Source organism: Xylaria bambusicola (genome assembly GCF_022495145.1).
Source record: "Xylaria bambusicola strain CBS 139988 unplaced genomic scaffold F5B22scaffold_109, whole genome shotgun sequence".
Lineage (NCBI taxonomy): Eukaryota > Fungi > Ascomycota > Sordariomycetes > Xylariales > Xylariaceae > Xylaria > Xylaria bambusicola.
The window spans coordinates 1-21,532 of NW_025953662.1; the positions used below are offsets into that span (position 1 = coordinate 1).

General features: G+C 47.8%; 5 protein-coding genes across 5 annotated transcripts; 1 reads left to right on the plus strand and 4 right to left on the minus strand.

The window, feature by feature from the left end:
• Positions 1-1,710: 1,710 nt before the first annotated feature.
• F5B22DRAFT_46635 (ribonuclease H-like domain-containing protein) lies at positions 1,711-3,505 on the plus strand. Its single transcript, XM_047972109.1, has 3 exons — positions 1,711-2,230; positions 2,278-2,339; positions 2,401-3,505. The coding sequence occupies exons 1-3, from the start codon at positions 1,885-1,887 to the stop codon at positions 3,295-3,297; spliced, it is 1,305 nt and encodes a 434-aa protein (XP_047824668.1). The 5' UTR covers positions 1,711-1,884; the 3' UTR covers positions 3,298-3,505.
• Positions 3,506-3,713: 208 nt separating this feature from the next.
• On the minus strand, positions 3,714-7,461 carry F5B22DRAFT_652741 (uncharacterized protein; the record flags this gene model as incomplete). The annotated part of the gene is made up of 8 exons (XM_047979659.1): positions 3,714-5,883; positions 5,965-5,995; positions 6,114-6,158; positions 6,212-6,449; positions 6,505-6,549; positions 6,686-6,745; positions 6,798-7,088; positions 7,153-7,461. 8 exons carry the CDS (start codon positions 7,459-7,461, stop codon positions 3,714-3,716), a joined length of 3,189 nt encoding a protein of 1,062 aa, XP_047824669.1.
• Positions 7,462-8,842: 1,381 nt separating this feature from the next.
• Positions 8,843-11,061, minus strand: F5B22DRAFT_632059 (uncharacterized protein). The gene is made up of 4 exons (XM_047976654.1): positions 10,951-11,061; positions 10,267-10,881; positions 9,589-10,208; positions 8,843-9,535 (listed from the first exon to the last, which is right to left on the minus strand). Exons 1-4 carry the CDS (start codon positions 11,008-11,010, stop codon positions 9,046-9,048), a joined length of 1,785 nt encoding a protein of 594 aa, XP_047824670.1. The 5' UTR covers positions 11,011-11,061; the 3' UTR covers positions 8,843-9,045.
• Positions 11,062-12,478: 1,417 nt separating this feature from the next.
• On the minus strand, positions 12,479-14,706 carry F5B22DRAFT_46773 (GMC oxidoreductase). The gene is made up of 5 exons (XM_047972124.1): positions 14,250-14,706; positions 13,854-14,200; positions 12,976-13,793; positions 12,697-12,918; positions 12,479-12,523 (listed from the first exon to the last, which is right to left on the minus strand). Exons 1-4 carry the CDS (start codon positions 14,533-14,535, stop codon positions 12,726-12,728), a joined length of 1,644 nt encoding a protein of 547 aa, XP_047824671.1. The 5' UTR covers positions 14,536-14,706; the 3' UTR covers positions 12,479-12,523; positions 12,697-12,725.
• Positions 14,707-16,295: 1,589 nt separating this feature from the next.
• Positions 16,296-18,297, minus strand: F5B22DRAFT_640644 (alcohol oxidase; the record flags this gene model as incomplete). Its single annotated transcript, XM_047977872.1, has 4 exons — positions 16,296-16,518; positions 16,589-17,084; positions 17,258-17,929; positions 18,000-18,297. 4 exons carry the CDS (start codon positions 18,295-18,297, stop codon positions 16,296-16,298), a joined length of 1,689 nt encoding a protein of 562 aa, XP_047824672.1.
• Between the last annotated feature and the right edge of the window lie 3,235 nt (positions 18,298-21,532).

A 21,532-nucleotide genomic window follows, 5' to 3' on the forward strand; every position in this document is an offset into this window, starting at 1 on the left:
ATCCAATGGTATATTTTATTATTTCATACGATTAAAATTCGTAAAGTTATTAAATTATCACGTGATTAGCGCACCGACGTTATTTGTATGGGCTAGGGGGGTGGCCAGGTCAAGTGGGAGATGCGTTATTTATTATATAAAGGAATTACTTTAAAATATTTATAATAATATAGGTAATAAAGTTAATATAAATTTAAATAATTATATATAAATATATATTAATATAGCTATAGATTTAATAAATTAATTATTATATAAAAAAAAAAGTTATTATATAAACTTTAATTTTTATCTTTTAAAGCTTTATATATTTATTAAAATATTATATAAAGTTTTAATTTAAAATTATATACTTCCTATATTAATAAATAATTAAATAACTTTACTATTATATAAACTTTAATTAATAAGCTTTATAATATTAATAAAGTTAATTTTTATTAATAATAATATTAACTTATATTTATAACTATATTATTTAAACTATTTTATTATTTATTATATAGCTTTATTATATTTTTTATTTATATAATATTATTACTTTATATTATATTTATATTAAATATATTTAATTATATAATAAGTTATAAGGTAATTAGCTTTAATTAGGTTTTATTAAATAGATTTATTTTTTTAGCTTTATATAAAGAAGAGGAATTAGATTTAAAAGAGGATTTCTTTAAATTGGAATTAATTTTAACAGCTTATTAAATGCTAAGTTTGGATACAATAAAATAATATATAAAAGATATAATAATAGCTTTATTAATTAAAATTAATAAAGATAGTAAAAATAAAAGTTTTAGCTTTATATAAAGCAATAATTTTATTATAAAAATTGTTAATATTAAATAAAGCTTAAGGCATAACTTTAATGCTTTAAATTATTTAGATAATTCTTTATATAATACAAAATTATTAAGAAAATGGAACATGCGGGGTAATCTTAAGCACTTAGGCTATCTCCGATGATTTGTCCTATGTGGTCCCAGTAGCCCACCGTCGCAGAAAGCTTTGGCCAGAGGATTTAAAATGCTTACGATGCGGTGATTAGCTCTATCGTTGTAGGGACTGTACGGAGGTCGAGGTCGAGGTCGTATATATCCATCACCCTTAGTATTGACCTACCGTGACAAGCCTGATGTATATTTGCAACCCAAACCTACGTCAGCGGTTACTCTATTCTCATCCTAGCTGGCGAGCTGGTACTGACTGGGTCAGACAACAATCAACCCGCACAGCCCCCCTCTACCCATTGTGGCGGCATCTAGCAGACAGCCCACGACATATTTTTACTAATTGACTTCCCCTAATTTCCTGGGGCTTGAGAGGTCAATTCGGCCCCCAAAAGTATACCCGGTATGTGATATGGATATCCTGGTTTGAAGAAAATGCGAAATGAGCTATCATATATCACTGCTTGTAATCCTCGGTAATTTATAGCGTAGATGTGTGCATTGTTTTGCCGACCTTGAGACTTGAAGCCTGTAGAGAGGGTGCAGGTAGTAAGGCTCTACATGGGTTGGTAAATACAAGAGAGTAAATAAAAGGACGGACGGCCGGGGAGCCTCTGCGAAGCTTGATTGTCCACATGGTAAGGTTGTGTCTTGGTTCATTGGCGCAACGGAGATCTACAAGCCACACGTACAGAGGCGTAGAAAGTAGGTATCTAGCGCTTACAGCGCGTGTAGCAATAACAGCGTCGCATTTGGGGCGTATCTCCTTGATCATGTGTATTCGTCTGATTCGAGGTCCCTAGCTACCCCTGACAGACCCTGACCTGCTCTAATACCTCGATCAGGCCAGGGATCATTGCCCTTTCTTCATCATCCCTCGCGAGTATTCTAATTAGAAGCTACTTCCACCCGGCCTTCGTGAACAAAGATGTCCGCCTACTGTGCACCATGTAACAGGTCCTTCAAGGATCAGAGTGGTCTTGACCAACATCTGCGAAAATCGTCAAGCCACAAGCCATCATCTACTCAAAGACTGCCATTAGCAATCCCGTCTGGCTCCAATACCCCTCATGTGAAAACTCCTGCCATCCAGAAGACACCCAAAGGTGCGAAATCGCCCTGGTCCCGAATTACAACGTCTGAATACACGACAGCACTCGATGAGCTATCTGCACACTGCCATTCGACGAAGGAGCTCGAGGAGCACGACTATATCGTACGCCCATATGATCCAGAGGATTATGTCAATGCAAAGATATGCAAACAATGCCATGGTAAAAGTATTGCCTCTGGCTCTGAGGACCACGTTGATTCAATATAGGCAAACAAATACGAATAGTCCGCCAAGAATGTACCTTCCATCCATCCAAGCGGAACAAATGGGTATGTCGTGTAGCAAGAGACTTTTAAATTTAGTAGACGCTGATCATACGATATCATATAGAACAAGAAGAAGCCGTATAAGTGTTGCGATACCATTACGGGTGGCGGGGGCTGTCGGACTTTGCCGACTCACGATTTTGATCTACCCCGACATGCCTTAAGGCATCAGGACTTCCGACAGACACCAGGTGCATCGACGCAGCCAAAGTCTCGAGCGGTGGCGCTTGATTGCGAAATGGCGGGCATTGGTGGCGGAGCTAGTGAAGTTATTCTACTCTGCGCTACTGACTTTCTTACCGGCGCAGTGCTTGTCAACCGACTAGTGTGTCCGAACGAACGAATAACCGACATGCGAACGTCGATCCACGGTATAACGAAAGCCTCACTTGATGAAGCGACCGCGCAAGGGAAGGCGTTATCGGCTTGGGAAGGGGCTCGATCTGAGCTGTGGAAACATATCGACGATAGAACTATACTTGTTGGTCATGCCTTGGAGCATGACCTGGGTGCGCTGAGGATGATTCATCCCCGTGTTGTGGATTCCAGTATCTTGTCAGAAATTATGGTTGGGGGACATCGTGTTCGATTTGGATTGCAAAAACTATCCTCCGAACTTCCCAAGATTCAAATCAGGAAGGGTAAGGACGGCATTCATGATTGTATGGAGGATGTGCTTGCTACGCGGGAGCTTGTGCTGTTCTGTACCCGAGCCCGAAACAAGACAGCATTCAGGGCTTGGGCTGAAGCTAAGACCCTCGATCAGATACGCCGGGAGGCGGAGCGGCGGGCAAAGAAAGAAGAGAAAGCAAATAAACGTCACAGAATGAGGGCCAGGGGTGGAAGTAGCAGCTACGCTATTGAGTCGGACGATGAAGAAGAAGTTCTGCATTGGTCGGATATCGCCGAAGATTTTGGGTGGCCACATCCCGACACTGGATACGACCCCTGGTCGGACTAGGCTCAAGTGCCTGGCATAGACTACTATGTACAGATACTACTAACAATTCCTCTCTCAGAATGCTAGCCTATCTACGTTCCTATGTACTCAATTAAACACCACGAGGATGCATGGGTCAGAAACAAAGGGGTGTCGTAGCATGGCCGAGTACTATTTCAACAACTCGCAATGCGGACAGGCGTGAATATACTAGCATATTCGGCCCTATGATGATCCGAGCTAGCGTATTGGCAGATTAGCCCCTGACATTACTACTACTCGCAAAAAGGGGCGCCAGCTTTCAAGGATTAAAGGGAAATGGGATAAAATGTGCAGGTATTTCTTCGCAGTGTACGGAAGGCCTCAATCTCTATTTCTTCAGCAATCGCACCCTTCCTTTTCTTGACCTCCCATGCTCACACGTCAAACCATCGTGATCATCGCGCAGCCCATTGTTTACACCATCTAGTCATCAGTTCAGGGGAGATCATAGGCGCTTCTCTCATCGCTTGGCTCCGCTTGTTCGTGCGTTCGAGATCAAGCACTAGAGGCGGAGTTCTAGCGCACGTCATCTCTCGGTACGTATCCAAGAGCTTCAGGCCCGGATTCACTTCGACGTCTTCAGAGTCACTCTCCTCCAGCCTGTCAACCCAGTCCTTGAAGCTTACCAGCTCCTTGATCTGGTCTTTGTAAAACTGCTTCACTGCCGGCGCGAGATCTCCCCAAGATGTTACGGAATCATTAACGGCGTGAAAATACCCGCTGATCTCCTCCGTGCCAGCATTCCGACCCCTAGTAGGCACGGCACCTATGACATCTAGCACCAACTGCGCGACGCGTTCGACGGAGACCCAGTCCACGCAGTCCGAAGAGCCTAGTTCATATGGTAGCGCTTTCAGATATACACTACTGGCGACGATGCTTGGCAGCCACTCGTGACGATTCCAAAGCCCCAGTTCCTCTTCAGAGCCTGCGATTTGCCCCACGCGGATCGAGGCGGCAGGAAAGTCTCCAGCCAAGGCCGCATCTTCGAGGATAAGACTCCCGCACATCTTGCTGCGGCCGTAACTATTTCCCGGGAGATCCCAATCTTCTAATCTTTTCTCTGGTACGGGGCCGCGACTCATGGGCCATCGCGATACACTCGCGACAGATGAGATGAAAACAACAGCAACGCGGCGGTCTGCTTGCGCGGCAAAGTCGGCGATATTGCGTACGCCGCGGATGTGTGGCTCGAATGTCTCGATTGAGAAGTTGAAATTCACGGGCCAAGCGTTGTGAATCACACGATGCACTTGCTTCTTGAGCCGCTCGTATTTGTCATCCGAGATGCCGAACTGTTTCCTTGACAGGTCGACCTTCAGATATTCCACCTTCGTCGCGTAGCCTGCATTCTGCGCAAGTAATCCTCGCTTCTCGATCTGTGCCTTTTGTTGTTGAGCGCCGCCGTCACTGGCCCGGTTACAGCAAATGACTTTGCTAACTGACGAGGTACGAACAAGCTGATCCAGCAAGTATGCACCTAGGTTTCCTGTCGAGCCAGTCAACAACACTGTTTGGTTATCCTCGGGTGCTTCCGGTCGATTGGGCTTGCTTTTGATAAAATGACGGGTGTATTTCCTGTATAGTCTCTTAGCTGTATCGGACTCAGAAGTGGCCTCGCCGTTAGGAATCACGGTCACATCTCGAGCAATTAAACGCTTGATGTGTCGAGCAAGTTGGGCCGGCGTAGGATTGTTGTAGACCGTTCGCGAGTTTATCAAGTTGGGATCAAAGGTGTGCGGTGCTTTCGAGATGCTTGCACGAAAGACCCTTGACGCATTCATGACATGGAGGGAGTCGATCCCGGCGGAGAAGAAATCCGTGTCTGGATCTAATTTGGTTCCTTGTGCAAGTGACTTAAAGACGCTTGATACAAAGCCCGTTAATGATTCCTCTGAATCCACATCGATATCCACGGCCGTGATGTGAAGCAGAGAGCCTGCCTCTGCTTGCTTGTAAAGCTGATCGATTTCTTCGGCGTATAGCTTGAGTATATTCGATCTCTGAATAGTACCTTTCCCGGCTCGAGGAAAGGGCTTGCCCCGGTTGGTGGTAGTGATGAGCTCTTTAGTAATGCGTCCGTGGGCAACCGTGTCTCTATTCACTTGCTCCACGAGACACCAAACCCTGTCAATAAGCTCGCACTTCTCTTCGTTCGTAAGATCTTGAGTAGGCTCTAATAAAAGACCAGCTTGGAATTTATTTGAACCTATCACCACTGCGCTCTTGATTTCTGGGTGACCTTCTATCGTCTGCTCAATAGTGATTGGGTTCAGCTTCTCACCGTTGGAGAATACTATAATGTTATCGGCACGACCGTAAGACATCCAATGGTTAGGTAGCGTGGGATGAGGCTTGTAAAGGTCCTTTGTGCTGTACTCTTGTAGCTCCGGGAATGTGTAGAAAAATCCTTGAAATCCGGGATGTTGATCTTTTCGCTTGATTACTAGCTCATAGCAACCTTCGTGCACATGACGCCAGTCTGCACCAAATACGTCCGAGTTGATCTTGAAGTATTGCCAGTCTTCTGATCTTTCAACAAAGTACAGTGGCCAACTGCCAGATCTAAAAGGCCCTTATCAGTATTGCTTAGATGGACGTAATACGGGTTCGATGAAATGCTTGGAGCAAGGAGAAGCGACTCACTCAGTGGCAGCAATCAGATTTATCAACCGCACTGGAGAGGTTAAGATTAGTGTCTGGCCAGCAATAAAGGTAAGATGCACTGAAATCTTGCTGCAAGATATCGGGATATAGTACAATAGAGCTGTGAAGGAGGATGCAAGAAAATATACCATTCTGTTTCACCAACCTATCTCCTGTGCTCTTAGAAAGCTGACCTACAGGGCAGTAAGCTTATGAGATATCTTGAAAGCCAGGGGCATTGACATACCACCGCCAAACAGAACCGCGTTGAGGTTAGACAAAGCAGCCACAGAGCACGAATCCTGACACATGTCCTCAAGAATCGACGGGGGCAATACTGCGCCCTCAACTTTCGTATGTGTTAGACATTGACGAACAAGATCTGCTGTGACCGGTCGGTCAGGGAACCCAAGCACTGTAGTTGTGTTCCAGTAGACGGAATTATAGAAGAACAAGCATAGGCCTGCTGAATGAAATAGGGGCATCTGCCGGCAGATTAGTTACAGTATATAATTGAAACTGGCCGGGCTTTTGACATACAGGAGTAAAGTATCTGTTTACGCGCTTGCACCATTCGGCATGCCACTTATCGACCAAAGTTAGCGGTTGCCCCTATTCTAGGGAGTCGGTAGGCAGGAGGAACACGATATCTACCCTTTGGAAGGTAGTCCCGCCGCCTCGAGGGGCTAACTCAGCAGAAAGCACGCCAGATATTACATACGTATTGAGACCCCTCCCAACTTGGCATCGTATGCCACTTATCTGCAAGAGCAGGGACTCCCTTAGAGAAACGATCAGCATTTGTAGCCAGTTCCATAATAAAGAGCACTTACTTGTTTGAGAATGACAGGCTTTGGAAGGCCTGTGCTGCCGCTCGTATGAAGTACGCAGAATGGTTCCCATTCGCCTTGTTCGAATGTCTTTTGGAAAGGGAAATGAGGAACGTCCTCTGTTGAGAACCATTCCTCCAGTGGCTTTACCACCAGTGTTTCCATATGTCGCTCAAGGAGCCAGGGGTCGACGACCGCCTTCATGTTGTCACTAAGCCAGAGTATAGAGCAATTCGTCTTCTCAAAGAGACTGATCTGAGCTTGTTGTGTATTTCTGGGCGAAATTAAGAGTACCTGTGTTATGTTTCAGCAAGACGAGCTATTGGCATATACCACGATTGACCACCAGCTGATGTACCTTATACCCTGCTTTGATAGCGGCTATAACTATCACCAGGTATCGTGCGTCCTGGGGACCGATATATGCTATCGTTGGAAATTCACCTTGGGTAGCCTCGCCGTGCCTGTTTACTATTTCATGTGCACAACGGTTTATTGCATTGGCGTAAGAGCTGAAAGTAGTAATAGCCCAGCCATCCTCAGGGTTATTTGAGCGTGGGCTCATGAAGGCCTCGCGGTTTGGGTCTTTTTTTGCTATGTCATCAATGACGTGTGGTAAAAGGCGGCGGCCATATTCATTAAAGCTGGTTGTTGCATGCAACTCCATTGTAGACTATCAGATAATTAGATAGTTAGAGTTCAAGAGGCATGAGACGAACGAATCAAACTTCTATGCGTCTGGATATGTTCTTAGTGGAGAAGCCAGTGGATGAACGCACGGTACTTACTTGCGATATATGTGGATAGGAATCTTGTAAAGGACCATTTGCGCCTGTGGGCTGTAAGCACAGTGACCTGGGAGACAAGGGGAAGAGCAGGTACTTACAGTAAGCTGTCAGATGGCACTGGGAGCAGATTCTTTAGTAAGTAATCTATTACCCAAATACCATGACCCCTTCGGCAAGTTAGAGTGTTCAGTATCAACTAGGAAATGATGGTGCAATTTAGGCATCACCCGATGAAAATACAGGGTCACTATTGCTGGATCTGGTCGGTTTGGGTACAAGTAGACAAATGCCGAAAGTCCGCCAAGCTGTCGCGCTAGAATAAATGTGCTGTAGGCGCATTGAATGCAACGTCGGTCTTGGGGTGTAAGTGAAGTCCTATTTGCATAACTAAACGTCCAATCATAAATTTATAAAGGGTGATATTTCCAAAGTCCATTACAGCAAACTATGGACAAGAAGGAAGGTAGCATCTAACCTGATCGGGTATTTTTTTTTTCTTTGCCGAATCCTTGATCCAACGTAATCTTGGCTTTTTCCCAATGTTGTTCGTTGCTTAGTTTGTCGCGATACGAATATCATTAGTCAAGGAAAGCCATTGGCCCTAAGGTAATATCTGACTTAATAAGTGCGACGCGCGTTTGTCCTCCTGCGCCTTTCTTCGTCATTTTTGGCTCTGAAAACTTAGCTATGAATGATAAAGCCAAAGTCGACAACATGTACGCGGGCCGAAAGGCGTGGTATCGAAGGAATGTCTCTGTGTCACTTGTAACACCACACCAGTCCCACTATACCAAGAGCATGTGCTACCGATGCAGCAGAGAGCCCATGCCTGACGTGTCCTGCCAAGTGTTCCGGTGTATGGGTGTGGCTGGCGCATAGGGCTTAGACTCAAAGCTACCTAGGTATTCATAGTATAATGATATACTATAACGGCCAAGGTTTATGTGGCTGACCTTAGCTCTAATTATGTACGATTGAAGTCCGTCAAGATCTCCCGTATAAGCCCAGTGCTGATTTAAAAGCTTTGCTTCTGAATACAAGATAAATCTCACAGTTGGAGTATTCAAGCAAAGCGTGCGGCCGAAGTTAGTAGGCGACTCACATAGGTAGGGTTTAGATGTATTCACCGCATTCCGCGTGTGTAACGCCCTCTAATCAGCTTCTGGGAGCCTAGAGCACTCCCTGACATGATACACAAAAGCATAACACTAGTATGACTTGATGTTATCACAATTACTCGGAAAGCTGAAGCTTTGGAGGGTCGATAGCATAATTCCCATCCTGGCATTTATTAGGGGGTGGTATCTTGAGCTCTAAGACTATATGAGAGGAATAAAATCTAAGCTGAAGATACAATGAGGCGCTGAAGACAGTAATGGGAGTCGATATTCAATTGTAAATCGTGGGTCTGTTTAGATACTTGTTCTATACAGAATCACTAGCACCCGGAAAACAACTTACTCTCAGCCCGAGCTATCAACCGACGGGTCAATGATGCCAAAGGTCATAATGATCGCATCGATAGTATGATAAGCAATATACGGCAGCCCCATACTGAGTCTCCCATACGCAACGCTGAAATGGTACATATCCTCCGACCTATTCGTCCCCTCAGCCAAGATATCCCCCGCAGCCTCCAGGAGCGCATCGGATCTGCAATCGAACTCGCGTCCCCATCCCGGCGCTTTACCATCCGCGAGGAGCTCGCTGTGCCAGAGAGCATGCAACTCGCGTATGATGGGCGCTAGATCTGCGCTTACGCCGAGCGGACGCTTGTGCGCTAGCTGCTCGGCGCCGTCCTCGATCATGTCGTACCATTGATGGAAGAAGTTGTTTGGGGGCGAATCCGGCAGTTTGGGATGATGGACTGCTCGCTTGATTCCGGAGACGAGGGGCTCGGCGATAGCGTGCTCGGTTATTTGCGCCTTCGCACCGCGGTAGATATCCCAGGTCCTGAAAGCGTGTCAGCAAATCTGCCATGCGTAATATGTTATAAGATGTCTCACCAGTCCCAGAAGTCTGCATATCTGTTGATATACAACTCGAGGGTCTCGAAGATCTTTCGATGACGCGCCCGGGAAAAGCTGTACGCAGGTGAAGTGGAAGATATACGCCCGTCCTCCCGGTTATGCATACGGGCACGATGGTGTGCCCTGAAGACTTCGCAAAGAGTGGACGATAGGAGGATCGAAGTAGTCTGTATGGCGTAAGAAATACTCTCGCTAGGAGGATATAGCAGACGCAGCAAGTTCCGCGTCTCGCCTGTCAGTATATCAGTGTGAAGATCCATTACATCGTTCACCAAGCCAGTGCCGATCAGGGAATCCATTCCCTGATCATCGAGCCATGCAGCGCCCTCTCGGCACATGAAAGCAGAGCCGATGGTATCGAGCGCACGAGCCGCAATGACAGCGTCAATATCAAGATCGTGGGCGATATGTGCTATCCGCGGGGCTTTGAAATCCCTCGCGTTCTCGCATTGATTCATCGCTGATAAATACGCTAGCGCAATCCTCCAGAAGCATCTGTCTTCGCCGGATTTCTTATCATCTAGATCTGGTACGGACGACCACGCTAAAGCCTCGAAAGCCCCTATTTGATCGTTGAACTTGTTCTGGCCCTTGGCCTAATATTGAAATCCACTGTTAGTCGGAAGGCGTATGCCAGATTGGAAGCACACGTACCCAGTCAACACCTGTCAGTGCCGAATATACGTAATCTTCCCTGTGATTGGTGGGTTCGTACGTGAAGGATTGGCACATGAGTAGGTAAAGGGGGAATTGGGCAATAATAGGAGGCTCGCATTCAAGGTTAGTCAGAAGTCTGCCCCAGGACTTCAAATGGTCGTCCTCGCCAGCCCTGGACGTGTGGTACTGGAGCGATAATGAGACAGGGTCATCGGTCTTATCCGCAGCGAGGAGAATAGCAGCACTGATCTCCAGGGTGAATTGGTACGTGAGCTCGATTGCGTCGAGATCGTGAAGACCAAAGCTTGACTGCCTCTCTTTCTCAACGACGGCGTGAAATTCTGAAGCGGACTCTTTGACCAAATCTAGAACTTCTTCAGACGGCTGATAGTTCTGGAGGGGTTTGTTGACCCATGGGGCAACCTTGGTTGTTAACGCGTATGCTCCTATGTGTCGCCCTTTTGCTGCCTGAGGAGGGCAAGCTGGCAGCGTGCTCTCCAGCCAGACTCGCCCCGATGATGGACACCTTGACCGGGCCTTATATGATACGTCATCACCTTCTTTATCGTCTCCTTGGATGTTGACGTCCCTTCTATATCTCTTAAGAGCAGCCTACCACAGTGTTAGCCAGGATCTGAGCTCAGATAAACGGGGGATATAAAGATATGGGATAGGCGATACCATTGCTTCACCTGTATACCTCATCCTCCTCGTGTTGATCAGGAACTCAGTTTGCGTCATTATGAACGTGTTGAAACAGTATGTTTATGAGCTTTGAATCATTGAGGTTTATTCATGGATAAGGTGGGAAAGCATTCTTATATACATCGATGGATTGCCAGCGCTCCTATCACGTCCCGCAATTTAAACAACATCTGAAGGGATTTCTTGGCCTAATTAATACACCTTCAACAGAAGGTTCTCGTGAAATACTGAAGAAGCGCTTAGTCATCTATACATGAACAAATAACACTCTAATGAGCAAATCAGATAGGCGTGTTTCTCCAGATCTCGAGTAATAGCTGCAGTAGTATAGCGAAGCGAGTGAATTACCGCATAAAGCTCCTGTCACGATCAGCCTTGGCAGCCTCATCAGATACGGGATCTGGTTTTCGTAGCTCTCCGAGAAGTAGTCAAAGGAAGCTGCCTGCCAGGAGCTCGAGAGCCGAGCCCAGCCTCAACACTGATTGCATGGCTCGCGTACAAAGCCCTGGGGAATGTTAGCCACACCGCCCGTTGGAGCATCTCGCCAAGATGACCACACACACCAGCCAACCAGAGAAGAAGGTAAGAATACGACAGCGGACTTGTCGGTGCTCATCGACTGGTCAGTTGAGTCGTCTCTGTTGTGGCTGCGAAGTGCCCTGCATGAGTGAGGGGTGCTTAAACTTAGTACTATGCATGCAGCCGATAACAGCTCGGAGTCATCATCGCAGAAAGTTAACCCGTCCCAGTATCTACTCCAACCAACTACCCCAGAGGTCAAGCTAGGTAATGATGGTTGGCATAAGCGAGGGTTAGTATTTCTCTCGTCAAGATTCATTTTCTATGACTTCCGGATGGATGGTAGCTTGCAGAAATCCTCTAGCCTTTCTTCCATGCCTACCACCTGGACGGCCGTGACGTAAGCCCAGGTTAGGTATGCGTGAGAGAGCAAAGTCTCAGGCCAAAGACTTCGGACGACCCCTCCTTTCAAGGCTACGTACTGCAGGTCATCTCAAGAAATAATCTATTGATCCTATAGGCATTATCATGTGCGCCACTACTAGAACTGTTTTCATCTTTTATTGGGTAGACAGACGTAGGATTTGATGTCGGGGTCGCTAAGGGGTCGTCTTTTTCTCACGCATAGGGTCGTATTCACAATTTCTTATGTCTGACAGCGTATTACTTGCTTCAAATAAGTTGCACCGCAGCCTGCCGAGTGTCAACGTAGATAATGATGTAGGGCGGCGGCAGGCAACCAAGGATCCTTGTATGCAACATCAAGGTCGTTATTGCAACACACGCTGCACTGTTTCATTTACTAGAGAAATGACATTTGCATCTTGTCACCCGCACGCCTGTATGTGTTTTTCATGTGGGAGCTGCAACTATGGGGGGTACTATGCGACATTTGTTGTATCAAAGCTATGATAATCTAATTATATACTAGAACGAAACAGGTTACCAGAGGACGTAACATTACTTGTAGTTACACCCGAGTCAACATTTGAACTGGTCAATGTATCACAGATCTGCCCAATATGAGAATCTAGTGTAAATGAGTGAGTTTTACTGCAAGTCATGATTTATAACAAGGATTTTGAGCAAACAGGTACGTGGAGGTCAAGAACCGAAAGATTGCTGTTAGAGCATGGAGGAGAGCGAGTCGACTTTCAATAAACCCCATGATAGTCTGGCCGAGAACAGTGAGCGGTGACCCACTTGCTGTGAATATTTCAAAGCTATCCTGTCTAGCTAGTCTTCCCGGAGATGATGACAGCTGCTTGCTCAGCGAGTGCATATACGGCTGCCTGGATATGAGCGCCAATTGAGATAGGGAAGACTGAGGCATCAACAATCCGGAGACCCGGTACCCCTTTCACACGTAATTCCTCGTCAACCACCTTGCCCATTGAGCAGGAGCTGGAACCGTGGAATGTAGAACTAATGCAACATGTCAGTGATGTTATTCTTCTCAATGTCTTCATAAAAGGGACCAACCCTGCATGTGCCTTGACTCTTTTGTCGAGGTATTCGTCAGTTGAGTCAGGTCCGATCGGCTCGAAGCCGGGGTATGGCGTTTCACCCTCGACGACTTCACCCAGTGCTGTATTACCAGACATCAGTTCGGTGACTTTTCGCAATGAGTGACGCCAAACGGCCTTGTCGACCTCGGTTGAGAAGTAGTTCGGATCTAGGAGCGGAGGATCCTTAGGATCGTTGGAAGTAATAGTTACAGTCCCTCGTGACGTGGGTTTCAGCGCCATTAGAGCACTGCTAATATGAGCGCCGTCAACTCCCACAGGAGGTGATCCGAGATACATCACAAGGGTCTCCATCAGTGACCAGTCTCTCTTGAGAAGATCATGTTCCGGAGAAACGGCGGTTTCACCCTCATCTTTAGCGATGGCTGCCTCTAGAACATCTCTAGGTATAGTGGTTCCGGCGACATAGGTGAGGGGAACGCCTGTCGTGAACTCTGGCTGAGTGAAAATAGGGTTACCAGAGCCGATGGCGAAGCCTTTGGATGGGTCTTTCAACTTCCAGTTCAAGTGCACCTTCACATGGTCGTTGAAGTTCTTTCCAACCTCAGAGTTTTCGACCTTCACCTCGATACCGTGTTTCTCGAGGGTTTCTCTGGGCCCAATTCCAGACAACATAAGCAGCTGAGGGGTTCGATAAGCGCCAGTAGCAACGATGACCTCTTGCGATTGGACTTCTGTTCCATCTGTAAGTCGGATACCAGTTGCACGAGACCCATCAAGAATGATAGATTGTACGAGCGTGTCGGTCTGTACTGTGATTCCGTCGAGGGGGTACTAGAACATGTCAGATCCGCAGTTGCTATTCCTTGAAAATAGAATGTCGGCAATGCTTACCACCGAGGGTGCAATCTGTCGAGCGCCTTTAGACCGGTTCTCATTAAGCTCGCCAAGTCCCAAGTTGGTACCAGCGTTCATGTCTGCTCTAGGGAGTGTATCTACACCTATATCGGCCCATGCCTTCTGGGTTGTCTTGGTCAAGGGGTATATGCGGTTGTGGTAGCTCGGTGACTCGATCTGCAGAGCACCTTCCCGTCCATGGGCGTCGAGGGCATCAGGGTTGTCGTTGAACCATCGCTCGGTCATCTTGAAGTAGGGTAGTTGCCCTTCGTAGCCCCAGCGCTTGTCGTTGACTATCTCGGCCCACGTGTCGTAGTCGGCTTTGGCGCCACGAAGCCATCCGCCTGGTAGAGATTAAACAGACGAATCATCAACATGTCACAGTTGACTTACAAGCATTGATAACAGAGCCACCACCAAGGGCTCGGCCTGATGGAATATCGATCTCTCGCCCATCGAGGTTGTTCTGGGGTGTGGTTTTATAACCCCAGTCAAACTGGCCACCGACAAACTTGAGGGAGCTGAAGTGAAGAATGTCTTTATTACTACTGACGTCGGGACCGGCTTCAATCAAGAGAATGCGAGACTCGGGCTGGTAGCGCTTCAAACGGTTGGCGACTACACAGCCAGCGATGCCGCCACCGACGATTACGTAGTCCCAAGGCTTGGATGCCGTCATGTTTTCGAAGTGCAAGAATAACTAGCTGGTTGATGGTTGGTTGGGATTCGACACTGGGGTGAGAAGAGCAACGGTTTTGAGTCTGCCGGAAACGATCGAAGAGAAGATGGTAGACCAGCAGAAAGCTGTGTGAGAGAGAATGCCGAGGACATGAAGTTTGAACAGAGCCAAAGCGATCGAACGACTGATGGCGGGGACAGAGTCGGGTTCTGCGTTAAGAACGCGTCGGATGCTTCGGTGCCTACATGCTCAAGCAGAAGGCGGAGGGGTAAGATGTATCGCCCCCAGGTAGCAATTGAAAGGTAATTGGGTGAGCAAACTTCCAATGGAAGTTCCCTACGCGTCACACGAGTCGAAAGCAGGATGTCTCTTGTGGTCTACCTATTACTTCGTATGTAATAGGTAGCTTCAATATTGAGGCCGTCCAGTGAAGTGCCTGCTGCGATGCATCTTGCCTACCTCTCCCAACGCAACTTGGAGCCTGAAGGCATTGGTACAGGTAGGTAGCTAGTAATTGCTGGGTGGAAGGAGCTAGCGACCGACTTACTCTTGCATGAGGCACTCGCGTCCCAAGAGCAGACAAGAGCCGACCTAATATGTACATGTAGGTACCTAACTGAGAATTGCAGAGGAGCTTAGGCAGGTAGTTGATAGAAGCTTTTGCCCTAAGACGCGCCAATGCAAACTAGCAAGAAATGCCGGAACTAGGCTAACTGCAACGGGAGATGGATCACGACAGCGCTAGCGGGCAGGACCACCTGGTGGGGTCACTATGCCCGCGATTAGCTCCCTAGATTTTAGCTCTGTTTTAGGGTTCGTCTAACCACATTTAGTTGTTGGATTCGGCTCTTGAGTAGGTCGGAAAGCGTGATCTACTCACAAGTTAAGCTGCTACTGCCATTTTCCAATGAAAAAGGCATTAGGTATTTGAGTAGGTAAGTACCTAGGTAGGTAGCAAGAGAGCAAAACTGCGAAGATAGCAATTGCGACCTCACAGTTTGATATTCAAGACGACGTATTATCGTGACGTTTCGCCGGAAACTACTCATGACGCATGACAAGACCAAAACAGAGCCGAAGGGAACGCCGTGGTATTCCTACCTAGGTACCTACGTAGTACAGATTACGAGACCGGTGACCTGGCCTACATACCTAGTATTTCAATATTTCAAGCAGGCTGTCAGATCTACCAAGCCGGCTGACAGAGCGACCTAGGTACAGACTAGGTAGTACGACAACGTGCAAGAAACACGTCAGCGCGAACCTCAAGCACCACTCACTCAGTAAGGGTCTATGAGAGCTTTTCACGACATTCAAGCCTTGCGCTGTGCCCGTGCGCTGCCCGTAGAAGTCCCGTGCAGGCTTCATGCCAAGCCGTGGGGGATTCTGATCCCAGACTGAACCCTCTGCCACTACGACTAGGTACCTATAAGGGTTCCGCTGTGGGCTTTGCGGATAGCATCCCACTATTTCCGCAATAACGAGACTAGTATCTTGAATCCTTCCTCCGGATTATTATCCCTATCGGACCTTGCTACCGTTCTGCCTGATCCAGCATTAACGTACTTCTACGAGCTTGATTTCGTCACTTACGATTGGAAATATTAACATACAAATGAGAAGCAGTTGATGAGTAATTGATAATTCACCCTACTATTGAACATGAAAATTAAGCTAACAAGCTCCCTTGCAAACCAGCGTCTTTCCCCGTGCCAGACTCAGGTACCAATAGAGTCAGGTGTAGCAAGTCAAACACACACTCAAGTCGGCTGGCAGACGGTTTTATTCGGTGTTGAACGGCCTTCGTAGATGATCACCGCCGCTTGTTCAGCCATGGCATACGTTGTTACTTGCAAGTGGCCGGTGGGGACGACCGGGAACACTGATGTATCAACAACACGCAGGTGCTGGATGCCTCGCACCTTGAGATCCGTGTCAACTACGCTACCCATGGCAAGGGATCCCATCGGGTGGTAGCTAGTTCTGTCGCGTGTTCAATGTTAGCTGTCATGATATACATAGTGTATGCAGAGCAGTGAGATCAAAGACGCACCCCATTCCAGCCCGAAGACGAGCGTCGATTTCAGCGTCGGTCGAGTCTACTGACAATACTTTACTAAACCCCGGGGCGCCAACCTCTCTAGCAATAATGTCTCTGCCCACGACAGTCTTATTGCTTCCTGCGAACTGAATCTGGAGCTTCAGAGATTCGCGAGCAACGTAGCGATCGACTGCAGTGCCGAGGAAGTTAGGATCGATGAGAGGGGGGTCTTGGATACTTGCTGACGATAGTTTGACAGATCCACGCGACGTGGCCAGCAGGCTGATCAGTCCCCACGAAACAACCGAGCCGTTGGCCGAACCGCCATACATGAACAGATGCTCAGCAAAAGTGCGGCGGCGAAGCAGCGGGTGAGTGGCAGGGTCGGGATCGACGCCTTCATCTGCAGCGATGGCAGCTGCAAGACCATCCTTGGGCACATCGGTCGAAACGATAAAGTCGGCTGCAGTGCCCCATCCATACTGTGGTTGTTGGAAAAGGGGATTTCCTGCGAAGCATTAGAGTAGCCTACAGGAGGTAATCTCGGAGTGGATGCTACTTGTGGTAGGTACCTAGGTAGTCGATGCGGGGTAAGATAAGGGGGGGGGGGGGGTGGCATGGAAGTGGGGTGAGGTTGAGGCGAGGTGGGGTGAGGTGAGGTGGTGCGGGGTGATTCCGTACCTGAGCCTGGACACCAGCCAGCAGACGGGTCCTTGAGCTTCCACGAGTGTGCGAAAAGTCCATGGTCCGCAAGATTCGCGCCGACTGCGGGCTGGTCTAGCAGAACCGGTATGTTAAACTTCTCCAGCTCGTCAGCGGGTCCAACGCCAGAGAGCATGAGTATCTGCGGGGAACGGATCGCACCGGCTGAGAGGATCACTTCTTGGCCGTGGATCTCGGTTCCATTCCGAAGCTTGATACCAATGGCGGAGAGTCCGTCGCGTGTCTTCTTGAACAGAACCTTCTCGACGAGAGTTTCGGTAAGAACGGTGACATTATGGAGCGAGTAAATAGCTGCCGCAATCTCTCTACGGCCGTTCACTCGGTTCTCCTGGACCTCTCCCATGCCCAATGGGTCTCCTGCGTTGCTATCGAGCCCAGGGCGAGCCTCTATCCCTAGATCGTTCCACGAACGACGGACATACTCGCGCATGGGATACTTTCGATTCGTAGACGTCTCGGATTGGATGGAAGCTAACCCCGTAAGGCCATGCTGCTCGGTGTTGATAGTGTCACTCCAGAACTTTTCCGTCTTTCTTATGTACGGAAGCATACCGTCGTAGCTCCATCGAGTGTCACCCACCAACTCGCCCCACTGGTCCAAATCAAATTTGTCACCCCTCACCCACCCGCCTAGGTAGATTCATTCAGCACGTCAGTCTCTTGGCTCTTCACACAAGGTCACTTGTATTGTCGCACCTACTTCGATTGATAACTGTGCCTCCACCTAGAGCTTTACCGGCGGGATAGTTTACAGTCCGGTCATCCAAGTTCGTTTGATTGATGGTGATGTACTTCCAGTCATACTCACCACCGATGAGGTTAGTCGAGTTGGGATAAACAATGTCGGCAGCGTTATTTGCATCTGGTCCGGCTTCGACAACGAGGATCTTGAGTTGCTGGTCTCGCTCGTTCAATCTATGTGCGACGACTGACGCCGAAAGCCCGCCACCCACGAAGATGTAGTCCCACGACGTGAGCAGCAATGGGGATAAAGCCATTGTGCTACCCTACGTTATGCAACGATCTACAAGTGGAGGGGTACAAAACGGACCTAATCTAATAGTATAGGCCTCTAAGGCTCTAAGGAGGATGCTTCAGCCGGCCGATTTCATGAGTTTCCTAAACCTTGGTCCAAGGACTTCAAGATGAGGTACCCTCTCTGCGGCAGGCTATTCGTCGACGTGGAAGGCGTTTGTTGACTGATCTTCCGCCTTAGCATGCGGAAAGGTGAGGCGGATGGAAAGGTAGCAGAGACGTGTCTCTTGGCATGCAGGATGATGGCAGAGACCATGCGCTCGTCACGCAAAGAGGAAAGAAACGGCAAGAGAAAAAACAGCTCTCGAGACAGGCAAGTTACATGCGACTGCGAAGACCATAACTTATACGACACTACAAGCTGAGATTATACCCCGGCGAACCCATTCCCACGTGGTTTGCTTACTGTTCGGCTACCCGATCGCATGAAAACGTGGAAGATGGTGCGTCGGGTATGACGAAACTGGTCAGATCCACGTTCGCGGGCTGGAGATGGCACGGTATTGGTGCTTCCAGAGGCGCAATAGCGTAGCGATCGAGACAGGGGAGAGATGAGGGGGTTCGGCTTTGTCGCCAAAAATGAACCTGTGCAATCGGTTTTACAGGGCTCCAAAATCCTGGCCATTGCGGCCCCGGCATACCTACTAAAGACGGGGTTGAGCGCCGCGATATCAATAAGAAGAAGTCAAGGGCCAATTATTATTTGAAAGGCATCGCCATAAGATCTGCCAAATGCTTTACAGAACTGCTGTTTGTATTGCATCTATGAATATCGGCCTGATGTACAATGTCAGTTCGGGACTAGAGAGCTACCCATGATGATAATGAAGCTAGAGCCGCGACAAAGACGCCTCCGATCATTATCTAAGACTCACGTGGCATTGCATTACCTGCAGCTGCGGCTGTTAGCTTGACCACCTAGCTATCTACTGATCTGGATAAAAATAGAATGGGGGGGGCTCCAATCGACAAGATTTCTCGGTGTCCGTACGGCACAACCCCTGGCAACGGCGATAGGCCATACGAGAGATGCAGACATAAGACTTTCGGAATTAGCCAGTTTCACTACTACCTAATGACCAACTATAGATATACCACTCATTATCACTAGATGCACTGTAACTATAGCGGAGCTAGTCTAGGTACTAGATGTCGTTATATGTCTGGGTATCCTACATACCTAGGCAGGTAGGGAGGTAGTTGGTTAACGTGCAACCCCAAATGACGACCCGAAAGCACGTGGCATTTAAACACCATTACATTATATACGTATTACCAAGAAAGTTGATAACGGAACGATCGTGCCGCCGCGGCGTAGATTCCAAAAGCAAATATTGCTGACATACTTAGAGTAGCTGAGCCTTACTTCGAATGCAACCCTGTGTACTTACACTACAGTTACGTGATCACTGATTGATCGTACTGGGTCAGCTGATACGGAAGCTGAGAATGGTCCGATCCGAAAGCCCGGATATCGTATCGTGCCCTACTTCTGTATTCTGATTACCCCGTATGCTATTGGTGGACGAGCATCCGGCTGGTGAGTTTCAAGGTATTGGTATGCTGATGCTCTTGTACAGATTATCTGAGTAGGTAGATGAGAAAGAGTGAGTAGGTACCTATCTACATTGTTTAAAATAGGTATGGATCTGAATATTTTCCCTCATCCGGCGCGGAGACGGATCTGCTACCGTGATAGGTAGGTTGTTACCGGTTTTCACCCCCTGTTATTGCGCCTAACATGCGTTTGGAGAACTGGACGAATAGGTAAGCTGGGTGCTACTATTAGCTGGAAACCCCTGTGTGATAGTGGCTGCAGTCCATTTGGAGTCAAATGTCCGGCTATTCGCCACTTGTTGCATGAAGGATTCGGAGACGCTACCACGTGCGAGGGAGGGGAAAGAGTGCGCGGGGGGTATCGGTAGGTACGTAAATAGGTAGACGAGAGACTACCGGTAGGTAGCGTGTTATCGTGGTAACCAAGATATGCTGTGCCGCTATCACGTTGCTTGCTTCAATTGCTTACCTGCTTGCTTCGCGCATGCTTCGGCGCGGATTTCATCCCTTGTTGAAGTTTTGGGATTGCGTGATCCTAATTTCTGTTATGTACGACTTACTGTCAATCTGTGTACGAAGTATAGTGTGCTTTGATTCTAATCAAGTTGTCGATTGTAACAACATTTCGGAACCGAAACGTGTATGGGGAGAGTGGTCATGTACGTCCGTCGCATAGCTGAGCAGCACGTGTACCTAATTCCATACCATAGCGGATCGGGGGGGTCTGGAATACCTATGATAAACAAGAAGTGAACGCCTAAGCGCTAAGCTGAAAGCTAACTTGTCAATGACAGGTTGAAGTTCAAGGTCAAGAGTAATGTTAATACCTCTAAATCTTGCAGCAATAGGTACGACGTTTTTATTTGTAGGACCTTTGTGACTATGGTGTGCCTTCTGTTATGAAATTCGGGTTTAAATGCGATCGGGTTTAATTGGAAACCATTCTCTACATGAGGCTATGATAGCTTGACAGTATTATGATCAAGGCTACCGACGATATCTCGCGGACATTACGAAGGTTTTCGTTAAAGGCGTGAAATGCGACGTGATTGCAATAACAGTCCTAGCATCTGGGGTGGCGGCGGTGGTGGTAGGGGCTGTAGGGGCTGAAGGCGTTATCTGAGACGAGGACTACGATAGGTAGAAGAAATCTAACAACTACCGGTACTCCTTCCTATCGCAGATAGTTCGTCTCGGAATCCTTTACGTACCAGTGAGTATGACTGGACAGAAAAGACGGAGGTGAATTGGAGACACCAGCGAATCTGCAGGCATCTCCTTCAGCTGTTTACGCATGATCCTACTTATGTTGTGACACTCACACTGCTGTGCTCGCTGAGCATCTCATATGGCAAATGAAATTCAGTCAGAAGGTACTACTATAGCAAGACGCGCTGAGAAATGATCGAATAGAAGCAGACCGTCAGAGTCAGAGTAGCATTGATTGCATAATACAAAACCGAATATTACCCGCCCCCTTGAACCCGCGAGCGAATGAGGAAGAGTGATGGCTGCTTACTTGTATTACGAAAAGTTCAGACGACATTGAGCAAAGCATATATAGACCAGTCTCACGCTAAATTTGCCCCAAGGGACCTTGTCTTTTCAGCCACAGACATTCACAGCTTGTCTCTATTCAAA